The sequence below is a fragment of the Dermacentor silvarum genome, chromosome 1 (assembly GCF_013339745.2).
Source record: "Dermacentor silvarum isolate Dsil-2018 chromosome 1, BIME_Dsil_1.4, whole genome shotgun sequence".
Classification (NCBI taxonomy): Eukaryota; Metazoa; Arthropoda; class Arachnida; order Ixodida; family Ixodidae; genus Dermacentor; species Dermacentor silvarum.
The window spans coordinates 313,010,660-313,033,771 of record NC_051154.1 but is presented as its reverse complement, the minus strand read 5'-3'; the positions used below and the strand labels follow the sequence as shown (position 1 = coordinate 313,033,771).

The 23,112-nt window shown below is 47.9% G+C and overlaps 1 protein-coding gene across 1 annotated transcript in view; it reads right to left on the bottom strand.

Moving 5' to 3' along the window:
• LOC119442353 (uncharacterized) overlaps nt 1–23,112 on the bottom strand; it is a 188,855-nt gene that overhangs the window by 12,983 nt on the left and 152,760 nt on the right. Inside the window, exons 5-6 of the mRNA XM_049661609.1 lie at nt 12,047–12,385; nt 2,516–2,601 (exon numbers count right to left, since the gene is read on the bottom strand). Of these exons, the coding sequence (XP_049517566.1) occupies nt 2,516–2,601; nt 12,047–12,385 (425 nt within the window). The remainder of the gene's footprint in view (nt 1–2,515; nt 2,602–12,046; nt 12,386–23,112) is intronic.

Sequence of the window (23,112 nt, the reverse complement as noted above, 5' to 3'; positions counted from 1 at the left end):
CCGCAGCTATCATAAAAGCCCTTGCTTACGTACCTGGCGTCACATTTGTTGATGCAGCCCAATATACCCATGGCACACGATTTGTGGCCGTCGCCACACGCGATGGAGTCCTACACTACGCCTCCGAGACGGCTGAAGAAGTGATCATCCCCCATGCCCCCCCTGTAGATCCTACCTTTCACATCATCGTGTGTGGCTCTCGCTCAGCCGTCATAACTTCAGCAAAGGCCATATTTCACCTCAAGCTCTTCGTATCCTCTGTCAGGCACCACACTCTAAAGATAGCATGATCTCCCTGACATGAATCCCTGTCGATGCGGGCCCGGTCCACCCACACCTCCCCAACCTCAACGAGGATCACGTACTCTATTGCGCGAGGCCTAGTCAACCGCGCCGGATTCACTGGGCACGAGTTGGACACCAGGGATAATCTGACCACTTATAACGATCACGTTAAGGCCTTTTACCTCAGTTGCCGAATCTTCCCGCCACATCACCCCAAGTTCAGCCGGCCGCCGGCTACCACCCACCCTACGTCTGCTACAAACAAATACGTACCCTTCACCCGCCCGCCTCCACCTTATATTCCCAGACGTTTACAGTACTCCCAACTGCCGGTGCTGTGCCACTCACCCGGCTACGCTTCCGCATATGCTGTGGGAGTTCCCAGCAGAGTACACACACATTAACACCACGACCCTCTCGTCGAGGTTGCGTGAGGCTCTGCGGAGCTCCGCCCTCGACGACCAAACCTGGGCGACCCAGCAAGCCCGTGAGGCGGTGGCGAGGCAAGCCATCGATGTCCCCTCATGGGAGGCTTAGACCCGGCCATCATAAAGTGCTGGTTGTATAATAAAAAGTTGTCGCAGTTTCACCTGAAAGGCGAAGCATCAATTGCGATAGCAAATTTGTAGAGAGCTATACGGAGTAAATGATATTAGCTTTATCAGCTGTATAAACTTGGACATGCAGCAGCACCGGCAACACGCAGAACTGTTGTCGACGCCGTCGGCGTTTTGCCCGCGTTCGCTCAAAATGCGTGCGGCGTTGGTGACTGTTGCCGGAGCCTCTGATATAAATAGGCACTTGGTGCCGCAGCTAAACGTCGCCTCCCTTCCCTCCCCCTTCCCCTCCCCCTGCCCCCCCCCCTCCCCCACGGCCTCTCGCGCGTAGGAAGAAGGCGCGTTTGCTCTACATATATGGTGATTGTAAAGGAGGAAAGAGACGCCTACTTCTGCAGCCCTTAAGCGAGCACGGCGCAGAACGCGCGTTTGTTCTCCGCCGTGCGTTCACTCCCCGTGAAAGCGCGCGCCCCTGGCGCCCTTTCACTCGCACATACAGCGTTCGGCGCGCGGCGACAATTTCATCTCCATTGACGTCATACGGAACCTCACGGCGACGGCGACGGCGACGCCGACGGCAGAAATCTGCTTTTGAGTGTCCATATAATTGCTATCGCAATAAAATTTTATTCCTCCTCCTCCTCGGCGCAGTGGTATCCTAGAAAAATTACTTCTCCATTCCCTTAGATTTTGGACCCCCGAGCCAAAGCATACTCTAATTAGGCGACATGACGCGCCTGATTTACAACCAACGCCGATAGCCGACCGACGCGACGTGCGGAATATGTGGCGCTGTCGCGTCGCGGTCATAGCTCTTCGCCGACACAGGCGTCCGACTGCGCTTTTTCTGTGAAGCCCTGGAGTACGGCTGTTTCGTGGCCCCTATGCACGATGCGTTGCTGCCTGTTCTTTGACCTCTCATACTGACCATGTCGTCGCTCACCAGCCTTCACCGCGTTCGCACGAGAACTGTTGTGAAACTCCACTTAACAATTTTCCTGCAAAATTTGGAGCCGATACCCTCTTTTCTTCACTGTAAAAAAATGTTTGCACCCCCAAACAATAACCTTCTTCTATCCTGCGCGTCTTCCCCTTCTGCATTGCTAGCCCCCCGGTAATTCCAGGCGGCGACCGGCATGCGCGTTATGAGCGTGATATAGCATTCTTGACAGGGTAGTATTGAGTGTATAGTTTACAAGAAAAGAAACGCAAGCCATTCAGGCGACGATTATGGTTTGGGGACAAGATAAACTCCAATAGGGTAAGCATTTTTTAGAGTTCTCACTCCTATTCGCTCTACGTCTCTTTCCCTCTTGTATTGTTTATTAGCTTCTCCGTCAACTGCTATATAGCGCATAACCAATACCGATTATAAACGTTCCTTAGACATACGAGTGTCCCTGCTTGTACGGAAAAAGTGTCAAGGAATTTAGAAGCGTTAAGTGTGCGAACGAAGCTGCTTATGCTGTTAGAACTCTGGTGGTAACCTAATGAACTCTAAAGTTCGGGCCGATGGACTAAGGCGACACACACACACGCTGACTTCGTCGGCGTTTCGAGCAGTAAAAATGTTTCTTTACCAATTAACAAGTTGTCACCATCCTATACGGGGAGCACCCGATAAATATTGCTTTCTGAATGCTCCGTTTAATTGTCATGGCAATGGAACTCACCACAAACCTTTGCGTAGGACTCGCAGCATGCCATGAAATGATAACGCTGGTTGGGTCAATGCTCTTCGCCGACAAGTTAGTGGGAGCTGCGAGGAATAATAATAATAATAATAATAATAATAATAATAATAATAATAATAATAGTAATAACTTATTGATACACATCCAATGACAATACAAAGAAACGGGCCTGTCTAAGTCCATGAGGACTTGTGTGACTAGGCCCGGGAGAATCGGTACAGCAATGTGGTTACATATTTACATAACTCATTTTTTAACATCTTTCAGACAAATAGTTGGTAGTAATTACACGTTAACAGACAATGAAATTGCAAAGAAAGATACAAAAGCATAAATAATTGAAATAACGAGTGGGAACAATAATTCAACATTTCGACAATAATTTCTTCAACTGTTTTTTTGAAGTTGCAGAAAAAAATTCATCAGACAAATCATTAAATATTTTTGGGATGTATACTATTCTTCTAGATTCTCCATACTTAGTAGCAGAATAAGGTATTCTAAAACGTTCTTTTTTTCTCTCAGCAATCGAGGAGCAACATATGCGTCTTTAAATTCATCACTCCAATTATGGCGAATAATAACCGTGCTGATAAACAAGTCCTCGAAAGTGCAAAATCCCAATTCCCGAATTATATTATTGGAATTTAGTGCAGTACCATATGCCACATTTTTAATATATTTTTAGTAATTTAGCAATCCAATTTTTCCAGCTCTCTGAACAAAAGGCGAAAATTGTTATGCCATACCTCAGCAAACTGTATGCTAGTGCGTGAACTATCATTTTCTTGATTGGTACAGGTACTAAACCCTTTATGTTAAAGAGTAGATATGCAACACTCCTTAGTTTACCAGATAAAAATTCCATATGATATTGCCATGACATGCCGCTGTGGAACGTTCTACCCAGGTATTTCAATGTCTCTACATATTCTATAGCAGTACATGTACATGAATTGCATTGTTTATCACGTAAAAATATTGGTAAGCTTATGTATTCAGTTTTTAATTGACTTGGAAAGCACATGAGTTAGCTTCCCTTAGCATTAATAAATACACAGTTTTCTTCAAACCATTGCATGGCCTTATGAACTGCATTCTGTAAAGTGTTAATAGCTTCCTCATAACGTATGTGGCGTGTGAGTAGGACCGTATCATCTGCATGTTGATACACCGTCGCTTTTCTGATTATCGAGGGAAAGTCGTTCATAAATAAATTGAATAACAGCAGTGACAACACAGATCCTTGGGGTACACCATCTGTAATATATCTCCTATTGCTAACAATTTCTTTACTACCCATGACCACCTGTGACCTAGCTGTCATGCAGATAACTATAGAGAAGATCAAAAAAACGGTCCCCTGAAACTCAAACGCAACAACCTTTCCAATAAAATGTCATGGTTAACGGTTTCAAACGCTTTTGCTAAATGCAAAAGCAAAGCACAACTATATAGTTTCTTATCTAGAGCAGAACAAACATCATCGGTAAACTCTTCTAACAGTGTTATAGTACTTCGCGCAGCAATAAATCCGAACTGTCTTGGTGTTAGTACAGAAAATTTATTTAAAAAGGAAGTCATACAATCAAACAGAAATTTTTCCAGTATTTGGGAGAGTATAGGCAAAATGGAGATAGGCCTATAATTTTCCACATCATCTTTTTTCCCAGTTTTATACAGCGGCTTAACATTTGCGGTTTTTAATGTCTCTGGAATTGATGCGGTGTTTATAAAACCATTAATCATAAAAAATCAGTATGTCTGATAATGTGTCAAAATTTCTTCTTAGTGTGGCAACAGCCACCCCATCTATACCTGGTTGTTTACTAGTTCGAAAACTGAAAATTATTCTCCTCAAGTCTTCTTTCGTCAACGTACGCAAAAAAGCAGATGCATCAACAGTTTGTTGAGCGAGCAAGTGTGTCTCTGCGACTGCGCAGTATTAGAAAAACGTGTGAAAAATTGATTGAACTTATCTACCACTATATCTGGCCTATCTGAAAAAGATTCTAGGAACTTCGTAGGCACGACACTGTTGCCTCGGAGATTATTTATTGGAGCCCAAGTTTTCGCTGAATTTTTGTATGCTTGATTGAATCTACCTAAATAATACCGCCGTTTTTCTGATCTCAAGAGAGCAACGACCCTATTTCTCGCAATCTTATATTCCGCTTTCAAATGTTTGTTTTTCGGCGTACGCTTGCTCCTTTTCCACAACCAATCTCTGTAGAAAATAGCTCTCATTATGTCGGCCGTAAACCAGACGTAATCTTTTCTTTCTTTTTTAGTTATTGTATACATACTAGAAAGCTCAAACTTCTTTAGCAGCTCACAAAATTTTTCATACACTCCAGTACAGTTCGAATGCCCAATCATTTGCGCCCAGTCAAACTGTGCAATCAAATGATCAAATGTTTTCCTATTAAAAATCTGCACTTCCATTTGTTTGCTATTATCTTTTTCTCCTGACTTGTCCTTTCCGGGAAGGGGCAGATTTTCACTAAGGCGACATGCCACAAAATAGTGATCCGCTATCTTTTGACTAATTACACAAGCCGCTAATGAATAATTTGGTGCTCTTATTGCTATGTGGTCTAGACAGGAGGATACTAGTCTATTTTGCAGGAGTTCTCTCGTAGGTTGATTTAAAGTCATTTCTAAGCCGTAGGTTGAAAAAATGTAAAGGTAATCTGATACAATAGTTGAATTAGTGTTCAATATATTGATGTTTAGGTCACCCGCCAAGCAAATCTGATCCGCTGCTATCTGGCCTTCTAAAAATTCTTCGAGTGCACTCGAGAATTGTGTGACACTATTATTAGGAAGACGATAAATAGCTAGCAGCAATCATTCTGTGTTAGTTAGCGTAACCTTACCGGCAAGCTTTCGGCTTGGTTTAAACACACGTCCATAACCACTGTATCATATCTTGTCCTAACAAACAACGCCTTGGACCAATAATAATAATCGGACAAATAATAATAATAATAAATTAGCCCTGTTCTATACTACTGCAATGATACCAACAGCACCAACAGAAATTTGTTCTGGCATTTTTTTTATTGAGAGGGACACCTCATCCACCAACAACTGCACAGAAATTTGTGCTCCTTAATTATTAAGAGTAGCTATCGGCAGTACTCTCGACGTAACAACTACGAACAACGTTGCAGCAGCGCTGCCGGTTCTTTGTGTGCAACTAAGGCGCTCTCAGCCTTTCTCCGACACACTGGCCTCGACCAGACACTTTGGTGGCTGGTTACTGTTTGTGCTTGTGTACGTTTGTGTATCATTGTACCGGGTGTTGAAAATTAAGCTTTACGAAGATTTTAGAAATGACCTGTGGCAGGTAGCATAATTCTTATCATTGAGCTGGGCTATTCGAAGAGGCGGACATTAGTAGCACGAGAAATCGAAACACATACTCAACTAATGAACAAAAATGAACTTCTTAGTTAATTACTTTACGACACATATTTCAATTTGCGAATTGTAGCCGGTGATTTTGCGGGACGCCTCCACTTGAAATGAATTTCCAGGATGACACAAGTTCGAGATATTAGAAAGTAGTACTGCCGCGCTATGATGATACGTACGCAACACGCAAGCGCCATGCGGAACGCGGCAGCGCGATGTCACGTCAGGGCATTTAGTACAAGGAAACGCCCACGTACGTAAACCTACTGCGCCTCTTGTCTCGCGCTCTTTTTTTACTCTTTTGTCTCGCGCTCTCCTGAACGCACGAGAACCACGAGATCAGCACGTGAGGCTCCCCACGTACGTGCGCAAGAATTGGATGCGTACGTAAGAAACTGCCGCGTAGGCATCACGCACCGTTCGTGTTGCGTTCTGCACATGCGCACTTTACAAAATGTAGCGATCTTACGCACGCAACGTACGCAGCACTAAAACTGTGTATGATTTCCCAAAGTGTGGGGCGAAATACATGGGCGTTCCAGTTACTTTTGTGCTTCAATGTATAAAACAGCATTTTGGTAAACAAGTAAGCGGAACAACAGTACATTTTTACGGCGAGTTTGATGACGCATATCGCCAAACTGGTGTCATTATGGAAATTCATTCCAAGTGGAGACGCTTCACAAGCTCACCGGCTATAATTCGTAAATTGCAATGTGTCGTAAAGTGGCTAACTAAGATGTTAATTAGTGAATTTTTGTTAATTAATTGAATGTGTGTTTTGATTTTTCTTGCTACTAATGTCCGCCTCATCGAATAACCCAGCTCAACCCAGCCGTCCTTGACTGCGCGTTCCTTCTTTTGGTGTCCATTCTATAACATTAACGGTATACCGGTTTTCCATCCTACGCATTACATGGCCTGCCCAGCTCCATTTTATTCCCCTCTTAATGACAGCTAGAATATCAGCGATCCCCGTTTGCTCTCTGATCCATCCCACTCTCTTCTTGTGTCTTAACGTTAGGCCTAAAATTTTTCGTTCTATCGCTCTTTGTGCGCTCCTTAACTTGTTCTCAAGATTCTTTGTTAACCTCCAAGTTTCTGCCCCATATGTTAGCACCGGTAGAATGCAATGATTTGTAAACTTTTCTTTTCAACAACAATGGTAAGCTCCCAGTCAGGATTTGGCAGTGCCTGCCGTATGCACTCCAACCCAATTATATTCTTTTGTAAATTTCTTTATGATCAGGGTCCCCTGTGAGTAATTGACCTAGATAAACGTACTCCTTTACAGACTCTAAAGGCTGACTGGCAATCCTGAATTCTTGTTCCCTTGCCAGGGTATTGAACATTACCTTTGTTTTCTGCATATTAATCTTCAACCCCACTCTTACACTTTCTCGGTTAAGGTCCTCCATGAGTTGCTGTAATTCGTCCCCATTGTTGCTGAATAGGACAATGTCATCCGCAAAGCGAAGGTTGCTGAGATATTCGCCGTTGATCTTCACTCCTAAGCCTTCCCAGTCTAAGAGCTTGAATACGTCTTCTAAGCATGCAGTGAACAGATGACATAGTTAACTGATATAGATAGTGTAAAACAAAAGGAATGTTCTAGCAGTTCATGGAGTACTTGTCGATAGTAACAACACCTTTACTTTTCTAGAGAGGCTCCAGTTCACGTGGCGGAGTGAAAGCTTGATTATCAACGTACAAATGTAAACGCCTGCGTATAGATATTTTTACTCTTGACAAGGTCAAAATGTACAAGTACAACCGCGGTCGGCGTGGTGCAGTGGGGACATATTGGCTTCAGAAGTCTTAGGTTGTAAGTTCGAAGCCCCGCCTAAGACTCTTCTTTTCACATTTTATTTTTTACACTAACAACTTTACATAGTTCTAAAGAGCTCTCTGTAATCGTTTTAATTAAATATTAATCAAAAACTACAGGACACCATACTACCAGACGCCAAAGTACGGGCGTAAGACAACAGACATCCCATAAGAGAACCTGAGACAACGGAACGTCAGAATGCAGGAAGTCCCAAAATAAGACAAACTGATATTTCCTGTTTTGTTTTTCAACTGAGATGATTCAGGATGCGTGAAAATGGGGTTGTTTAGTTGTGCAGGAAGCTAGACCTCCGGACTGACTGCTTTAGAATAAATACGCAAAACCAAGCGTTTAACCCCTCCCCCTCTTTTTTATTGAACCGAATACAATAAATTTAGAGGACCCACCCTGTGCCAAAATAGGTTCATACAGGACTACATACCTAGCCGCCCAAGCAGGTAGACAACTTGGGGCACTCGGTAGGTGTAAGAGGCCAGATGGATAGTAGATATGCTGAAAACGGCTGAAGTAGGTAAATAATGCTGTTCGTATTAAAATAGCGCAGTAAGCATACTTAAACGCGCGTCGCGATGGTCGAATATATATGACGTTCCACTGGTAGTGAAGACTAGAGCACTGCGCGGGCCGATTTTTTTCAGTCCGGGCCCGGCCCTGGCCCGATTTTACGTTGGGCTGCCCGCCCGAGCCCAACCAATAGTTTTATGGCGAGACCCGGGCCCGGCCCGGGCCCGAAAATAATCTACTTTACCGGCCCGGCCCGGCCCGCAACCCCTTTACCTTAGGCCCAAGCCCGGCCCCAACGGCCCGAACTTGGCCCCAGACCGAAAAAGACATATTTTTCAGAGTCGAGACGCACGAGGATAACTCGCTGCATGTTACATGCACACCACCAGAAAGTCCGAGCCCGGCCCGGGCCCGCGTCAAAAAACCCGGGCCCGCCCGAGCCCGGATCAAAAACCAAATGCCGTGCCCGATCCTGACCGGAGCCCGTGAAAAAACCGCCCTACCCGGCTTGGCCCAGCCCACGGGTCGGGCCGGGCCCAGGCTTTCCGGTAAACTAGTGAAGACCCACAGTTTCCGTCTTGTCAGACCTAAGTGGCTAATAACGCTCTGGCCACGTAAGGCACAGTGCTGTAGAGAAAGAGAAATACAACAAAAATCTCTTGTGATCGAACCCCAGTACTTCATCGCAGCAATCGGAGATTCGGAACGTAGCCATTGGAGATAACGCAACGCCAAGGGGCCACATGTAGCCGCTTCTGCACTCTTACTATCAACTCCCGACTGCAAACTGTCGAAGTCTGTACCGCATGCTCTTTGTTGTTTTCAGAGTTTCCAAAGGTAAATTTTTGGGCACGTTACTAAATTTTACTTTAACCTTTAGTTATAACGTATTGAAAGCCTAGAGCTACTTCTCAGTGTCATCTCATTACAAAAGCAAGCTCTCAGCGGCACTGCCACGTATTGCACTCATTGCCATTGAAGTCAGCAACGGCACGATGATTCTCATTGATGTTAGCGCGAAACCCGACCTACAGAATTCAGTACTCTATATAGACGAACCAGCACAAAAGTATACGTGTGCGGACAAAAAACAGATTCCCCGACGATTACGAGACTTCCTAATGCAAAATTTGAGCGCAGCCCTTTACGTGTTTTCATTACGCGATATATTGGCTCACGCGGACAATCTATCTCGAGCGGCACGTTGCAAACGGACCGAAATGTAGGCGCATCTGCCTCGCTAATCTGTAGAACGCGAGAGGGTGACGCGTAGACGCCATTCACAGCAGCCGCCGCAGACAGACCTACCAGACGACGCGCGCATCTCAGGCGCCATCTCGTAGCCATTGTCGCCGCACTACGCTTTTCTTCTCACGCTTCGCCATACCCTCCTCCTCGCTTTCCGCCTCATGGTGCCACCTGCTCCACTTTCCTTCTAGGGTCTTTCATCCGCCGCTGCACTCGGCGTTCGCTCTTTCGTCCTTCACTGTGCTCGTTCACTTGGTTACGCCGACGCCAACTCTTGCCGCAGGAAAGGGCGCCTAAGATTTGAGCTCTAAAAAAAAACGGCCAAATATGCTATAAAAGTCTCATATGGCACCGTTTACACGTGCAACCAATTTCCAAGTTTTAAGTAGCAGTTTACTAAAGTGGTATAAATAGTTAACGCACATGCTTCAAAAGAAACTAACGTAGAATATGCCGAAACCAGCGAGCTAAGTCAGGCGTAGGTTCGTAAAAAATTGCCGGATATGTCTAACATCCCTGTCCAAAAATTCCAACAGAACTCATTTATGATGACTATTCCAGTTTGCAAATAACCGTTTGTGTATGAGGCGTGCATTGCAGCCGGATTCATCTAGCGCACTTCCCTCTGTACACTGTTGCGTCCCGAATCGGCTGGGCGCATTCTTTGATTGTTTCCCATCGAGGCAGGCCCTTTCATCAGCGTCGCCCAGACGGCGACAGTGCCCGACACCGACGAGACGGGCCGACAAGCGCCCCAACTCGGCAGTACGCATTCTTTGGGTGCTTCCGCCGATTCCACCCCCTTCATCAGCGGCCGCCTACCTGGCGACGCGGCCCGACACCGGCAGTGACGCGATGACAAAGCTCACTTAGAAGCGACCGACCACAACCGCCACCCTTCTTTAGAAACGGGGACTAGCGCGAAGGCCATTCTCCCGACCCTGGCAAGATGACCGTCGGAGGTTAAGAAACTAAGTCACCGAATTTCGTGGAAGGAGTGTGAACCCCCTATTTCCGGATTGCTTCGTCGTTGCTTCGAAGGTGCAACATTAGAGGCGGAGTTCAGTAGACAATACGACCCCTCTGATTGGCCGCATCAACGCCATCTGATTCCCTAGTCGGGTCAACTAGGGAAGACAAATGTTTTATAAAGACACACCTAGGGCGCAGTGCTAGTGTCCTGACGTCTTCTGATATGTGCTCTGACATGTAGTGAGCTGAGACTTTCAAAGTGCTCTCCCATGGCGTGGGCTCTCATATTTGGAGCCACTGTAAATATATAGAATATACCCTTTTTTTCTCGCTTTACTCCCAGACGTACTCATCCCTCTGGCTGAAGGATCACCGGCCTAAACGCTACCCGAGTCCCAACAACGCCTTCTGGTGGTGCTGGTGGGAAGTCTGCGAATACCCAGTGGCACATACACAGACATGCATCTGGCGTCATATAGGTTCATTGAAGAGCAGCTTATACCCAGTCGCACGTATTCACGCTTACGACGACATTTAAAAACTGCGGTACCTTAGAATCAGCCAAAACATTTAGAGTGCACTATTTCCGGGATCGGCCTCTATTTTTTGTGAGATGGCTAGATAGGAGGAATGAAAACTAGTCTTACTATGTCAAGAATGAGATCAAGTGTGAAGGAATACGTAGGACGTACCTTTATCCACAGCCATACGTTTTCGCTCAAGGGCCTGTGTTAATTGGTCCTAACAAAAGATACTGGGTCTAATAAAAGGTCATGCACTCCGTGAAGAAGACATTCTGGAGGAATGTCGCAACATGGTGAAAATTACTGGTGAATGACTACTAAACCACAGGCACCAAACTGGTACAAATGTGAAAATACGTGTTTTAATTATGTGAAATGACCTAACTTCGTTCGGTTCTCCTATGAAACCCTCTTATAAGCCACGGCATGACCTTGCGGACATGCGAAACGAGCTGCCTGTGCAGGTAATTATCAGGCTGAGCATGGCGTTCCGTTCTTCCAGTCAGTGTTGTAGCGTGGTTTTAGCTATGACCTCCAATAATTCCGTATAGGTGGCTTGTAGTATCAGTGAATGAAAAGAAAGGAAGAAACATCTGCAAAAAGTAACCCTAAAAACAAAAAGAATTATTTATCCCTGAGATGCATATGTCGTGAAGAAAAGAGTTCAAACCGGCAACATGTGATGCATTGCAAAAAAAAAAAAAAAAAGATTGTTGTGTAGAGACAGGTGTCATGCACGGAAGCTAAATGTTTATTAGGCTGAAGCCATGAACTGTGTGACCTATTGGCAAATTTAAGTCGCCAACACAGGTTCCTAGTCATTACGACTAGGTGTGGTTACATGAAAGCTTAATGTGCGCGCTGCAAATTTGTTCTTCAAGTATAGTTCGCTTTACTTAAACTGTAGTGCCCTTCAATAGTCCCCTTCGTGATTTCATATTAACCAATTTACGATCATTTATTATACAGACATGTTCGGCATTTACTCACCCAGTGGAGCAGTTTCCATTGTCACCGACGTCTCGGGACCTAGGAGAACTTCCCCGGAGTCCCCGACCCCACGCGCGCTGGCAAACAGTGTGTATTCACGTCCGGGCTTCAATGACAGGGTGACGTTGAGGTCCTTCTTGCGTTCCGGCACATCGAGAGGCAAATCGAAATCCCTGGCTGTTTCGTTGCCTTGTTCATTGGGTTCCCATCGCAGGCGGAAACCGACTGGACTGGAATTCCAAGACACAGGTTCGAGGATGGTTACGGCCAGTTGTCGCGCATCATCCTGTTCAATACGCGACGGCGACTGCCGCACGATATACATCGGTTCTCCCGGAGCTGCAAAAAAAAAAAAAAAATAGGGAGCGCGTGCTATTTGTAACACCGTAATATATTTTTTATAGCGGCCTAGTTGACGTAGAGGGGAATGCTTCTGCGCCGTATAGGAGGTGGCCTAATTTGGGGAACATTACTTGGGATTTGGCTTTTCTAGACGACTAGAAGACCACTGATACCACTTCTAAGTCAACTACGGCCACATGTGGCGATAAGGCATGCACTTGTTTCACACGCTGGATACTGGTTAGGCTTATAGAATTTCAAACAAAGCATACTAGATAGAAATCCGAGACTAAAGGTGCACGGGTACACAGACAGTACTGCTGCTAGACCAGCGCAAGAATGAAAATCATGTACAGAAAGGGTCTAACATTCATTTTTAAACACCTTTCGTAAAACTCATTTGTTTTCTAAAACTTGTCTTGCTTTTTTATGTTCTAATTACAAAACTCGAGGTTTTATCATTCGATTATTTTAGAAAATTGTAGATAATACTAATTGTTTTTACAAAATATTACTTGTGGCTAGTGTTACATGCTGATTCAGGAGCGGCAACAGTACTCGAAAGTTAGGGCAATCTTTACAAGTGCTCAGGATCACATCATAACGTCTATTGAGCAAAAACAATACGGTGAACCTATAGGGGCTAGATATTTCCCGCTTTCTCTCTCTTGATTGTGTTTTGGATTCGCGTGGTTTGATTATATGGGCTATATAGTACTCAATTTAAAACACTTAACTACAGAAATAAACGTTAGGAGTGTGCTCAAGAAAAGCATATCCGGCAATGAGAGAAATACCAGTATTTTCATAATGAAGGTGCGTCAAATCGTGGAATAATGTGCGTGCTCTCCATAATTATCATGGTGCTTCAGCGCATTCTGAGATCCACGGCCTTCTACATGTAGTCATTGTGGTTGTGCGCGGACATCACAAAAAATCGAGCCCCTCCGTTTCCCTCCTCGGTCAAAATTACCACTAGTACTTTTTGTATAAAACTAGTGGGGCTCTTATGGATTAGAAACAGTCCAAGTACAATACGCGCTGCATGAGTTACAAGCGTGAGTAATGGTGTCTGTAAGCTTGCTGCTGAAAAGCGCGAGTTATTGCTTTAATTGTTGCTCGGAAAGCTTGGGATCGGCGTTTTCCATCATCCTGGTTTCGCCGAAGGGAACGGCTGCAAATAGGGGGTAAAGAAACGTTTGGTGGTATGTGGGCGAAACACAATGGGGATAATTGATGGTCAGCGGCGGATGCCTTTCGCAGTGAAGACGCCGAGATGAGGCAGGCGTGCGGCTCATGACACTTCCCGATTATACCCGACACGCGGAGGGGCTATTAAGCCGGATGGCACTGAGCAAACGCGGTAGGCGCATGACGACGCGGTAATCACCTAGTAGTGCACAGAACAGTCCGTAAGAAGAGTGATAATCGGTGCTATTTATTCATGCACACGCCGCGTCTATATTGTGGACATCGTGGGAACCTCCAAGACCGTGGTGAACTGACCGTCGTGGAAAACCTTTTCTGAGCGAGCGTTTACTAAATAAATATACGCGAGCCTAACGTGCCGTGTTGGCAGCTTTCGTTGACGAATGGCCCGCAATTACAGCGTCATCAGTTTTTCCAAAGATCCTACACAGTTACGAGAGTGGGCGGGGAAACACTGTATGTCAATAACTCTGCCGCCATATTTAGCAGGGGCTTATGGCTTATTAGTTTTATTGCGATAGCAATTATATGGACACTCCAAGCGGATTTCTGCCGTCGCCGTCGCCGTGAGGTTCCGTATAAAGTACAAGGGTGATAAGATCGTCGCCACATGCTGTATGTTCTATATGCGCGTGAAAGCACGCGAGGGACGCGTGCTTTCACGGCACGGGGAGTGAACACACGGTGGAGAGCAAATGCGACGTCGTTTCTTGTGCGAAAGGCCGCGGGAGGATGGGAGAGAGGAAGGAGGCAACGTTCCTCTTCTTTCTGTGGTTTAACGTGCAAAAACCAGTTCTGATTATGAGGCACGCCGTAGTGGAGGGCTCCGGATTAATTTTTGCCACCTGGGGTTCCTTAACGAGCACTACAACGCAAGCACACGGACATTTTTTCACTTCGCCTCCATCGAAATGCAGCCGCCGCGGCCGGGATTCAAAACCGCGATCTCGTGCTCAGCTACGCGACGCCTTAGCTGACTGAGCCACCGCGGCGGGTAGGGCGGCGATGTGTTATGGCACCATATGCGTATCTTGCGACCGGTCGCAAGGGAACTGGAATCTCGCTGGCGAAAGGAGGAAAGCGGAAAGGCAGGTCGGGAGGGAGGGGGTGCGGCTTCTGCTCTGCAAGCAACTGCGTACTTGTACCAAGGTAAATACACCTGGTAGCGAAGCTTCCATAGAAGCTCATACGTTCAAAACATGGCGGTTAATCGGCGTTTCATGGGGCTTAGCGCCATCTGTGTGAGGAGGGAACACTTCCAACGGAAGCAAAAATAATGTGACGCCATATCCGTTAAAAACCGAAGTGACGTCATTTTGTTCTCAAAGGCGTGAAATCTGTTTCCGTGGGCCTGTCATTAGAGCTGTATATTCATATGCCCCGCCATTCGACGTGATGGGCGTTTCGAGCTTTCAGCGCGGAAACCGATGCAGGAAAAGTTCAGCCACACGGCTGTCGAAACCATACCCTTGCGCAGAACATACTTTGTTTGGAGGCCGACGAACGCTTTGGGCGTAGAGTGCTCTTCTTTTCGTCGGACGCCAAGCCCGTATGCGAGCGCTGTCCCACGAAAACAACTAAAGTGAACAATTATCTGGCGGTCGCAACTCACTACTTTTGACTGAAAAGGTTAAGAAACAATTAAACTACACGCGTCACCGAATTCAGACAAACGTCGACAAGCAAAGCAACACAACATGTGAGGGGGGCGTATTGTAACAGGTGAACTTTACTAGTGCCCCTTTCTAGTGCACTTCAAGAGCTGCATTTTTGCATTGCAAGTGATAGCGGCGTCAACGCCCGCCGCTATCGGTGGGCGCTTTTATGGTGGGCGCTGAAAAAAGGTATTTATTGATAATGATCAAGTAAAATAGAGTTGTTTTCTCGCCATGCGTATATAAAATTGATTAGGAATTTTATTTTCGTTGAATGAATCTAACTGGGTATCGCTGGGTATCTAACTGGGTATTGCAAAAAAACGCGTTTTTCTTTCGCAATGTTCCCTCCAAACATAGTCTCGCTTCAATCGCTGCTCCCATAACCACCCTTGCTGATGTCGGTGACCATTCGTTCTGAACCGCTTTTCACCCGAAGCGTCGCTACCATTTGGATCGACCTTGCTTGTACTTTGGGCGGTGGAGGGCGGTCGCGCGCATCGTATCTTGAAAGAGATCTGCAACACGGCTCCTACCTTTGTATCCGCTGTGCTTTCGCCGTTCAGTTTCCGTTGAAGCGATAGACTGCAGGAACCTTCGCTCGCTGCTGCTGGCACGCTTGTTTACGCCAGCGTTATGAGAGCGGTTGTGTGCGGTCATCGAGTGTGATCTATACATGTTTGCTTGTGCGCGCTGACATCATGCTTGTTAATTCAGTTAGTAAGCGAATGTGTCCAAGTTTATACAAGCTGATATGGGGTTTATTGGCGTTAGGTCCAGCTCAAAGAGCACCCGAGCAGTTCCAGCCAAACGCCAGCGCGAGGCAAAACCAGCGACCCCGATCCGTTCGTCTTTCTCTTCCTCACTTCAGCAGCCATGCGACCACAGCGACGCTTGTGCTAACTTCGTCATTACAATGGCCCCACGAGAGAAGACTAGCCATCCTGGCGACTCACGGTGACGACACGATAGAGGGATCGTAATACGGTTTAAGCCGGCTGACGTGCACAGTCTCGCGACCACGACGCCGCAGATCGTCAGACAGCGTGAGAGGTTCGACCACATAGTTTACAGCAGATGTACAGGCGACGATCCGGTAGGGTCCGTGGTATTGAGCCAGCAGCTTAGACGAAAGACCGGGAACGTGAGGCGGAATCCACAACCAGACGAGGGAGCCGACACGGAAAGTGGTAGGGCTCAGGTCGGTGTCATGTCGATTCCGCTGGTGGGCTTGACCTTCCGTCGTGAAGGTACGGGCAAGTTGGCGGCATTCTTCAGCGTACCTGGCTACTTCTGATATGGGTCGATATTCAGAGGCGTCAGGGTGGTATGGCAATACTGTATCGAGCGTGCACGAGGGTTCTCGTCCATACAATAAAAAGAATGGTGAAAAGCCTGTGGTTGCTTGAGTCGCGGTATTGTAAGCGTAGGTGACAAAAGGGAGAATCATGTCCCAATTGGAGTGGTCCGACGCGACGTATGCAGTGAGCATGTCGCCAAGAGTGCGACTGAAGCGCTCAGTTAATCCATTGGTTTGCGGATGGTACGCGGTTGATGTACGGTGGACGACGTGGCACTCGGCAAGCAGAGCTTCGACCACTTGGGAAAGAAAGACACGTCCTCTGTCACTGAGAAGTTCTCGAGGAGCGCCATGTCGAAGCACGAAATTGCGCAGGATGAAGAAAGCAACCTCACGTGCTGTAGCGGCAGGAAGGGCGGCAGTCTCAGCATACCGGGTGAGATGGTCAACACCAACGATTATCCACCGGCTTCCAGACGTAGAGCATGGGAGTGGGCCGTAAAGGTCGATGCCGACCCTATCGAAAGGCCGCGCAGGGCAAGGTAAAGGCTGAAGAGCGCCGGTCGAGCGTTGCGGAGGAATCTTGCGTTGTTGGCATGCTTCGCAAGCACGGATATACTTTAGGACAAAGCTGTACATACCGCGCCAGTAGAAGCGTTGGCGCAACCTTGCGTAAGTTTTCAACACGCCTGCGTGAGCACTCTGTGGGTCGGCGTGAAAAGCAGCGCAGATGTCAGAGCGCATGTGACGAGGTATTACGAGAAGCCACTTGCGACCACCCGGTATATAGTTGCGGCGGTAGAGCAGGTTGTCTCGCACGGTAAAATGAGAGGCTTGACGGCGGAGCGCGCGGGAGGGCGGATTGGCGGTGGAATCCGACAGAAGGTCGAGAAGGGCAACAATCCACGGATCCTTCCGTTGCTCCGAATGGATGGACTCGACGTTGAGCGCTGAGATAGCGGTGTACTGTGCCGAGAGAGACGCTGTATCGGGGGGTAGAGGAGAGCGAGAAAGGGCGTCCGCGTCAGAATGCTTGCGGCCAGACCTGTAGACCACTTGGATATCATACTCTTGAAGCCGCAGGGCCCACCGACCGAGGCGGCCCGAGGGATCTTTCAAAGTCGACAACCAGCAAAGAGCGTGGTGGTCCGTGACGACATAAAACGGGTGGCCATAAAGGTAGGGTCGGAACTTGGCAAGAGCCCAGACTATAGCCAGGCACTCTTTCTCAGTGGTTGAATAGTTGGCCTCGGCCTTTGTGAGGGTTCGGCTCGCGTAGGCGACAACATACTCGTGATAGCCAGGCTTCCGTTGCGCGAGCACCGCACCAAGGCCCACGCCACTTGCATCAGTGTGCACCTCCGTAGGCGCCCGGGGATCGTAGTGCCGGAGAATCGGAGGAGCGGTGAGCAGCTGGCGTAGCGTCTGAAATGCGTCATCACATTCAAGAGACCAGTGAGACATGTCGGTGCCAACGGTGAGAAGTCGCGTCAAAGGTGCGATAACGGTCGCGAAATTGCGCACAAAGCGACGAAAATAAGAACAAAGGCCGATGAAGCTCCGGAGGGTCTTCAGTGACGTCGGCTTAGGGAAGTCGGCGACAGCTCGAAGTTTCGCAGGATCAGGGAGGACGCCGTCTTTGGACACAACGTGGCCCAAGATAGTCAAGGTGCGAGCTGCAAAGCGACACTTTTTGATATTCAGCTGAAGACCAGCGTTCTTAAGACATGTCAAAACTTGGTGGAGACGTGAGAGGTGCGTCGAGAAGTCTGAAGAAAACACGACGATGTCATCCAGGTAGCATAGGCAAATGTTCCATTTGAGACCACGAAGTATGTTGTCCATCATGCGCTCGAAAGTTGCGGGCGCATTACAGAGCCCGAATGGCATGACGGTAAATTCATATAGCCCATCAGGGGTGACAAACGCTGTCTTCGGTCGATCGCATTCGGCCATGGGAACCTGCCAGTAGCCAGATCGTAGGTCCAATGACGAGAAGTACTCAGCGCCTTGTAAACAATCGAGTGCATCGTCAATGCGGGGTAAAGGGTAGACGTCCTTCCGTGTGACTTTGTTGAGGCGGCGGTAATCGACACAGAAACGAATAGAACCATCTTTCTTTCGCACTAGCACAACTGGAGAAGACCACGGACTCTGGGATGGTTGAACGATGCCACGCTCGAGCATGTCATTCACTTGGTCGCTGATTATACGACGCTCCGCCGCTGAAACGCGATAGGGGCGTTGTCTGAGGGGAGAGTGGGACCCGGTGTCGATGTGGTGGGAAACACTGTTCGTACGACCCAAGGCGTGTTCCGTACAGTCGAACGAAGAACGGAAAGTATCTAGGAGAGACAGGAGTTGCTCGCGGTGCTCGAGGGAAAGGTTGGCGTCAACGCATGAATCAAAGACTTCCGTAGCCAATCGGGAGCTTTTCGGAAATGGTGTCATGGCGTCGAGCGAAAGGCCAGAAGAGGAGCCAGGCACGTCCAAACACTCCGACATGTCAATAGGTTCGACACAGCCGAGGCACTCGTCGCGAAGCAGAGTCAGCGGGTATTGGAACGGGTTGTCCACTAGCATAATTGTTGTACCAGCGGCTACGTCAAGAACGGCGAATGGAAGTGGTAGAGATTTGCGGTGAAGAAAAACAGATGAAGGCGTGAACAGTACCGAGGCGTCGGGCGCCGATGGACACAACAAAGCGACTGGTGTTGAAGTGCTTGGTGGCAGATCAGTATCGGCGGCGACAATAATCTTTAAGAGGGCGGGAGAGGCGGGAGGCAGAGTGGTGTTAACGACAGACAGAGCAACTTCGGCACGGGCACAGTCAATGACGGCACGGTGGCGCGACAGAAAGTCCCATCCCAGGATGACATCATGGGAGCAGGAAGGCAGAACAAGGAACTCAATTGTGTAAACTACGTCCTGAATAACGATCCTAGCGGTGCATGCGGCTGAAGGTTCGATGGGCTCCGTGGTAGCAGTACGAAGTACAAGGCCAGAAAGTGATGTGGTGACCTTCCTAATCTTACGGCAAAGAGTCTCACGTATGACGGAAACCGGAGCGCCCGTGTCGATGAGTGCGAATGTAGCGGCTCCTTCAACCTGTATTTCTATAATGTTTTGCGGCGATAGCGGAGGTCTTGGGCATTTCGACAAGCGTGCAGCTCTTGCCTCCGAAGCTGCAGCATTTAGTTTCCCTCGTTGGAAGGCGGGCGACGACGCATCGGCGATATCGAACGGCGACGCGGTGATGGTGAACGACGGGGGCTGAAGTTCTGACGACCGGTCCAGAAGTTCGGCGATGGGTTCGAATCAGCATGCTGGTAGGATGCAGGTACCTGTGGCTCAACGACGACGTCCTGACGCGGCAGGCGACGGCGACAAAAGCGCGCCACATGTCCCGCGATACCGCACGAGAAGCATATCGGCCGATTGTCCCGCGTGCGCCAGGGATCTTGTGGCCGGAAGTACTGAGGGGGCATTTGAGGGACAGGGAGAAGCGCTGGGCGCGGTGGCGGCGCCGAGTAGGGGAGTGTCGTTGGTCTAGGACGCGACACGACTTCAGCGTACGTCAAAGGTGCAGCAATCTGAGCTGGTGCAGCAATCTGTTGGACTGGTGGAAGGGCCTCTGCAACCTGCTCGCGGATGGCCTGCTGCACGGCCGAGGACAAAGGTTGGACAGGCTCCTGGGTGAGAGGGAGCAGCGAGAGCTGGCGGGCCACCTCTTCACGAATGAAGGCTTTGATCTGAGGCAGGAGAGACCCGTCATCAGCCTGTCCGTGAGCAGTCACCAAACTGGAAAGGGAGGCCACTTGAGGAACAGTTTGGCGGGCGAGCGCTCGTTGCCGGCGTAATTCATCGAAGCTTTGGCAATATGTGACTACGGCTGCAACGGTGGTAGGATTCTTGGCCATGAGCATCTGAAAAGCATCGTCTTCAATGCTCTTGAGGAGTTCTTTAATCTTATCTTCCTCAGTCATCGTTCGGCTCACGCGGTTGCAGAGATCTATGACGTCCTCGATGTAACTAGTGAAAGTCTCGCCCGGCTGTTGCGCTCGGTGGCGAAGGCGCTGTTCAGCGCGAAGCTTTCGCACCGCAGGACGGCCAAATACTTCCGCGAATGCAGTCTTAAAGTCATTCCATGTCGCAATGGTTGTTTCATGGTTGCGGAACCAGAGGTGGGCGACACCCGCAAGATAAAAAATAACCTTGGTGAGCTTTGTCCGATCGTCCCATTTGTTGTTGTTGCTCACCCGTTCGTACGACGAAAGCCAGTCGTCGACGTCGGTATCAGCGGTGCCACTGAACACAGCCGGGTCTCGTTCACGAACGGCACCACAGGTGACTTGCACAGTTGACGAAGTGGGTCGCTCACCGGCGTCGTCTGGCATGGTCGTGGGGGTAGCGGAGGGCAGAGTGCGGCTGCGGAGTTCCAGGGCGAGTTGGTAGGATAGTTAGTATACCCAGCACCTCCACCAAATGATATGGGGTTTATTGGCGTTAGGTCCAGCTCAAAGAGCACCCGAGCAGTACCAGCCAAACGCCAGCGCGAGGCAAAACCAGCGACACCGATCCGTTCGTCTTTCTCTTCCTCACTTCAGCAGCCATGCGACCACAGCGACGCTTGTGCTAACTTCGTCATTACAAAGCGATAAAACGACTATCCTTACCCCGTATAGCTCTCTACTAATTTGCTATTGCAATTGATGCGTCGCATTTCGGGCCAAACTGCGACTTTTTTCATTGAGCCCGTTGTGTTGGGGTCCGTTGCTTTGGGCGGTGTAAGATTTATTGTGTGTAACCCTCTCCCTTGTTGCGTTTACTTTGCATGCTGTTTTAGGAAGAGGAGCTGTCGTCTTCAAATGTGGGGGCGTAGACGAAGCGCAATGCTTGAATAGCCATCGCACCACTGACACGACGATCCTAGTACAGGATTAGTGATTGGTGTGCTAGCGAACCCTACTCAAAACCACTCGTGGGCGATTGGGTTGTAAATATTTGGGGCGGGGCATCTAGGGATAGAAAACAGGATCCCGTTGCCCTGACGAAGCGTTCTGGACTGAACTTGCAGTGCTATGCACCATAGGCTCGGCCGATATAGGGTCGCCCTATGTGTTCCAGTTCCACCTGGCATCTCAATGTGTATTTCTTGTAAATAGTTTTTGTAAATACAAAGTGTATTGAAGCTTCATCTGCGTCTGCTTGAAATCCATCAGAAGCCTCCAGCGAACTTATCGCCGCTTGTCTTAGCGGCAGTATTCTTCATTTACGCAGACCGTCTCTGGCCGTGCGTCTCGGACGCCCAAGTGGAGAAGTGATGCAAGAAGAAGTTGGACATTACTGCGTCTGTACTCTGAACTAAAGTTCGTTGAACCAGCTGGCATCTTGAGTATGCCCCGCGCACACGTTCAATGGAGGGTGGTTCGCAGAAACGTATTCGTACGGGAAGAAAATTTACACCTGTTTAAGAAGGGACAAATTGTCAAATAGAACGCCTGGCCATCCTTATACCAGGGGAACGTTTAGGATACACATAATTTTTTAAAAAATGCTTGGCGGCGTACTGCGCAATTCTAATCCTTCCTTTTGATTGCTCTAAAAGGCGGACATTATTACAAACTAAATCATAATCCTCAATTTAAACAATACAAAATTTTATTTACCTATTTTTTTACTGTTGCGCAAGATGATAGAATTTGCAAAGAAGTTGGGATGTGGGATGGGAAAAGAAGTGGGATGGGAAAGCACAGAGATGGGAAAGTAGGCTACATTGAAGCTCGTTATCTGAGTTCACAGTTGAAAATTTGTAACTACTCATTCGTAGCGGAAGAGTTTGCAGGGCATATCCACTTGGACTAAATTATCTGGATGACAGCGGTTTCGAGATATGCACGGTGAAACTTGCGGTAAAAATGCGCTGTATTTCCGCAAAAAATTACACGAACGCCAACGCATTTTCTCGCACACTTTGGGAATGTACGCCTAGAAAGTGGTGTTAGGCTGAGAATTGGTGCCAAGTGGATACGCATCACTAGCTTACCGGCTACAATTCCTTAATTGATATGTATGCCGTAAAATAAGTGCCCAAAAATCTAAATAGCGAAATTTTGTTAATCAGTCAATTACGTATTTTTATTTCTCGCGCAAGTAATGTGCACCTCTTCGAGTAATCCAGCTCATGAAATAGAACAGTGGCATCAGTCAAAGGCGGCTTTTTAAAAGTCTGTATACCCCAAAAAATCCCCCGGTAGAAATGCTCTTGCGTACGCCACGGCAGCGGTGAGCTGGCACCGCACTCGTGTCTTTGCAGTCCACTATAGCTTAGCGAAAAAATGTTATTTTCTTAAATGCGAAATTGGGGAGCATGACATTAATTATTTGAAATTAACGAAGTGCGCATCATGGCTTGAACACGCGCATGTACAGATTTCTTGTTTCAGTAAAATTTTTTGTTAAACTAACGAATTTACCGTTCCACATGCGCAAATTACTGAGTAATCGGTTTGTAGAATCTATTTTCTGGAGATCAAAAGTTTTGCAGCCGCGGGGTTATA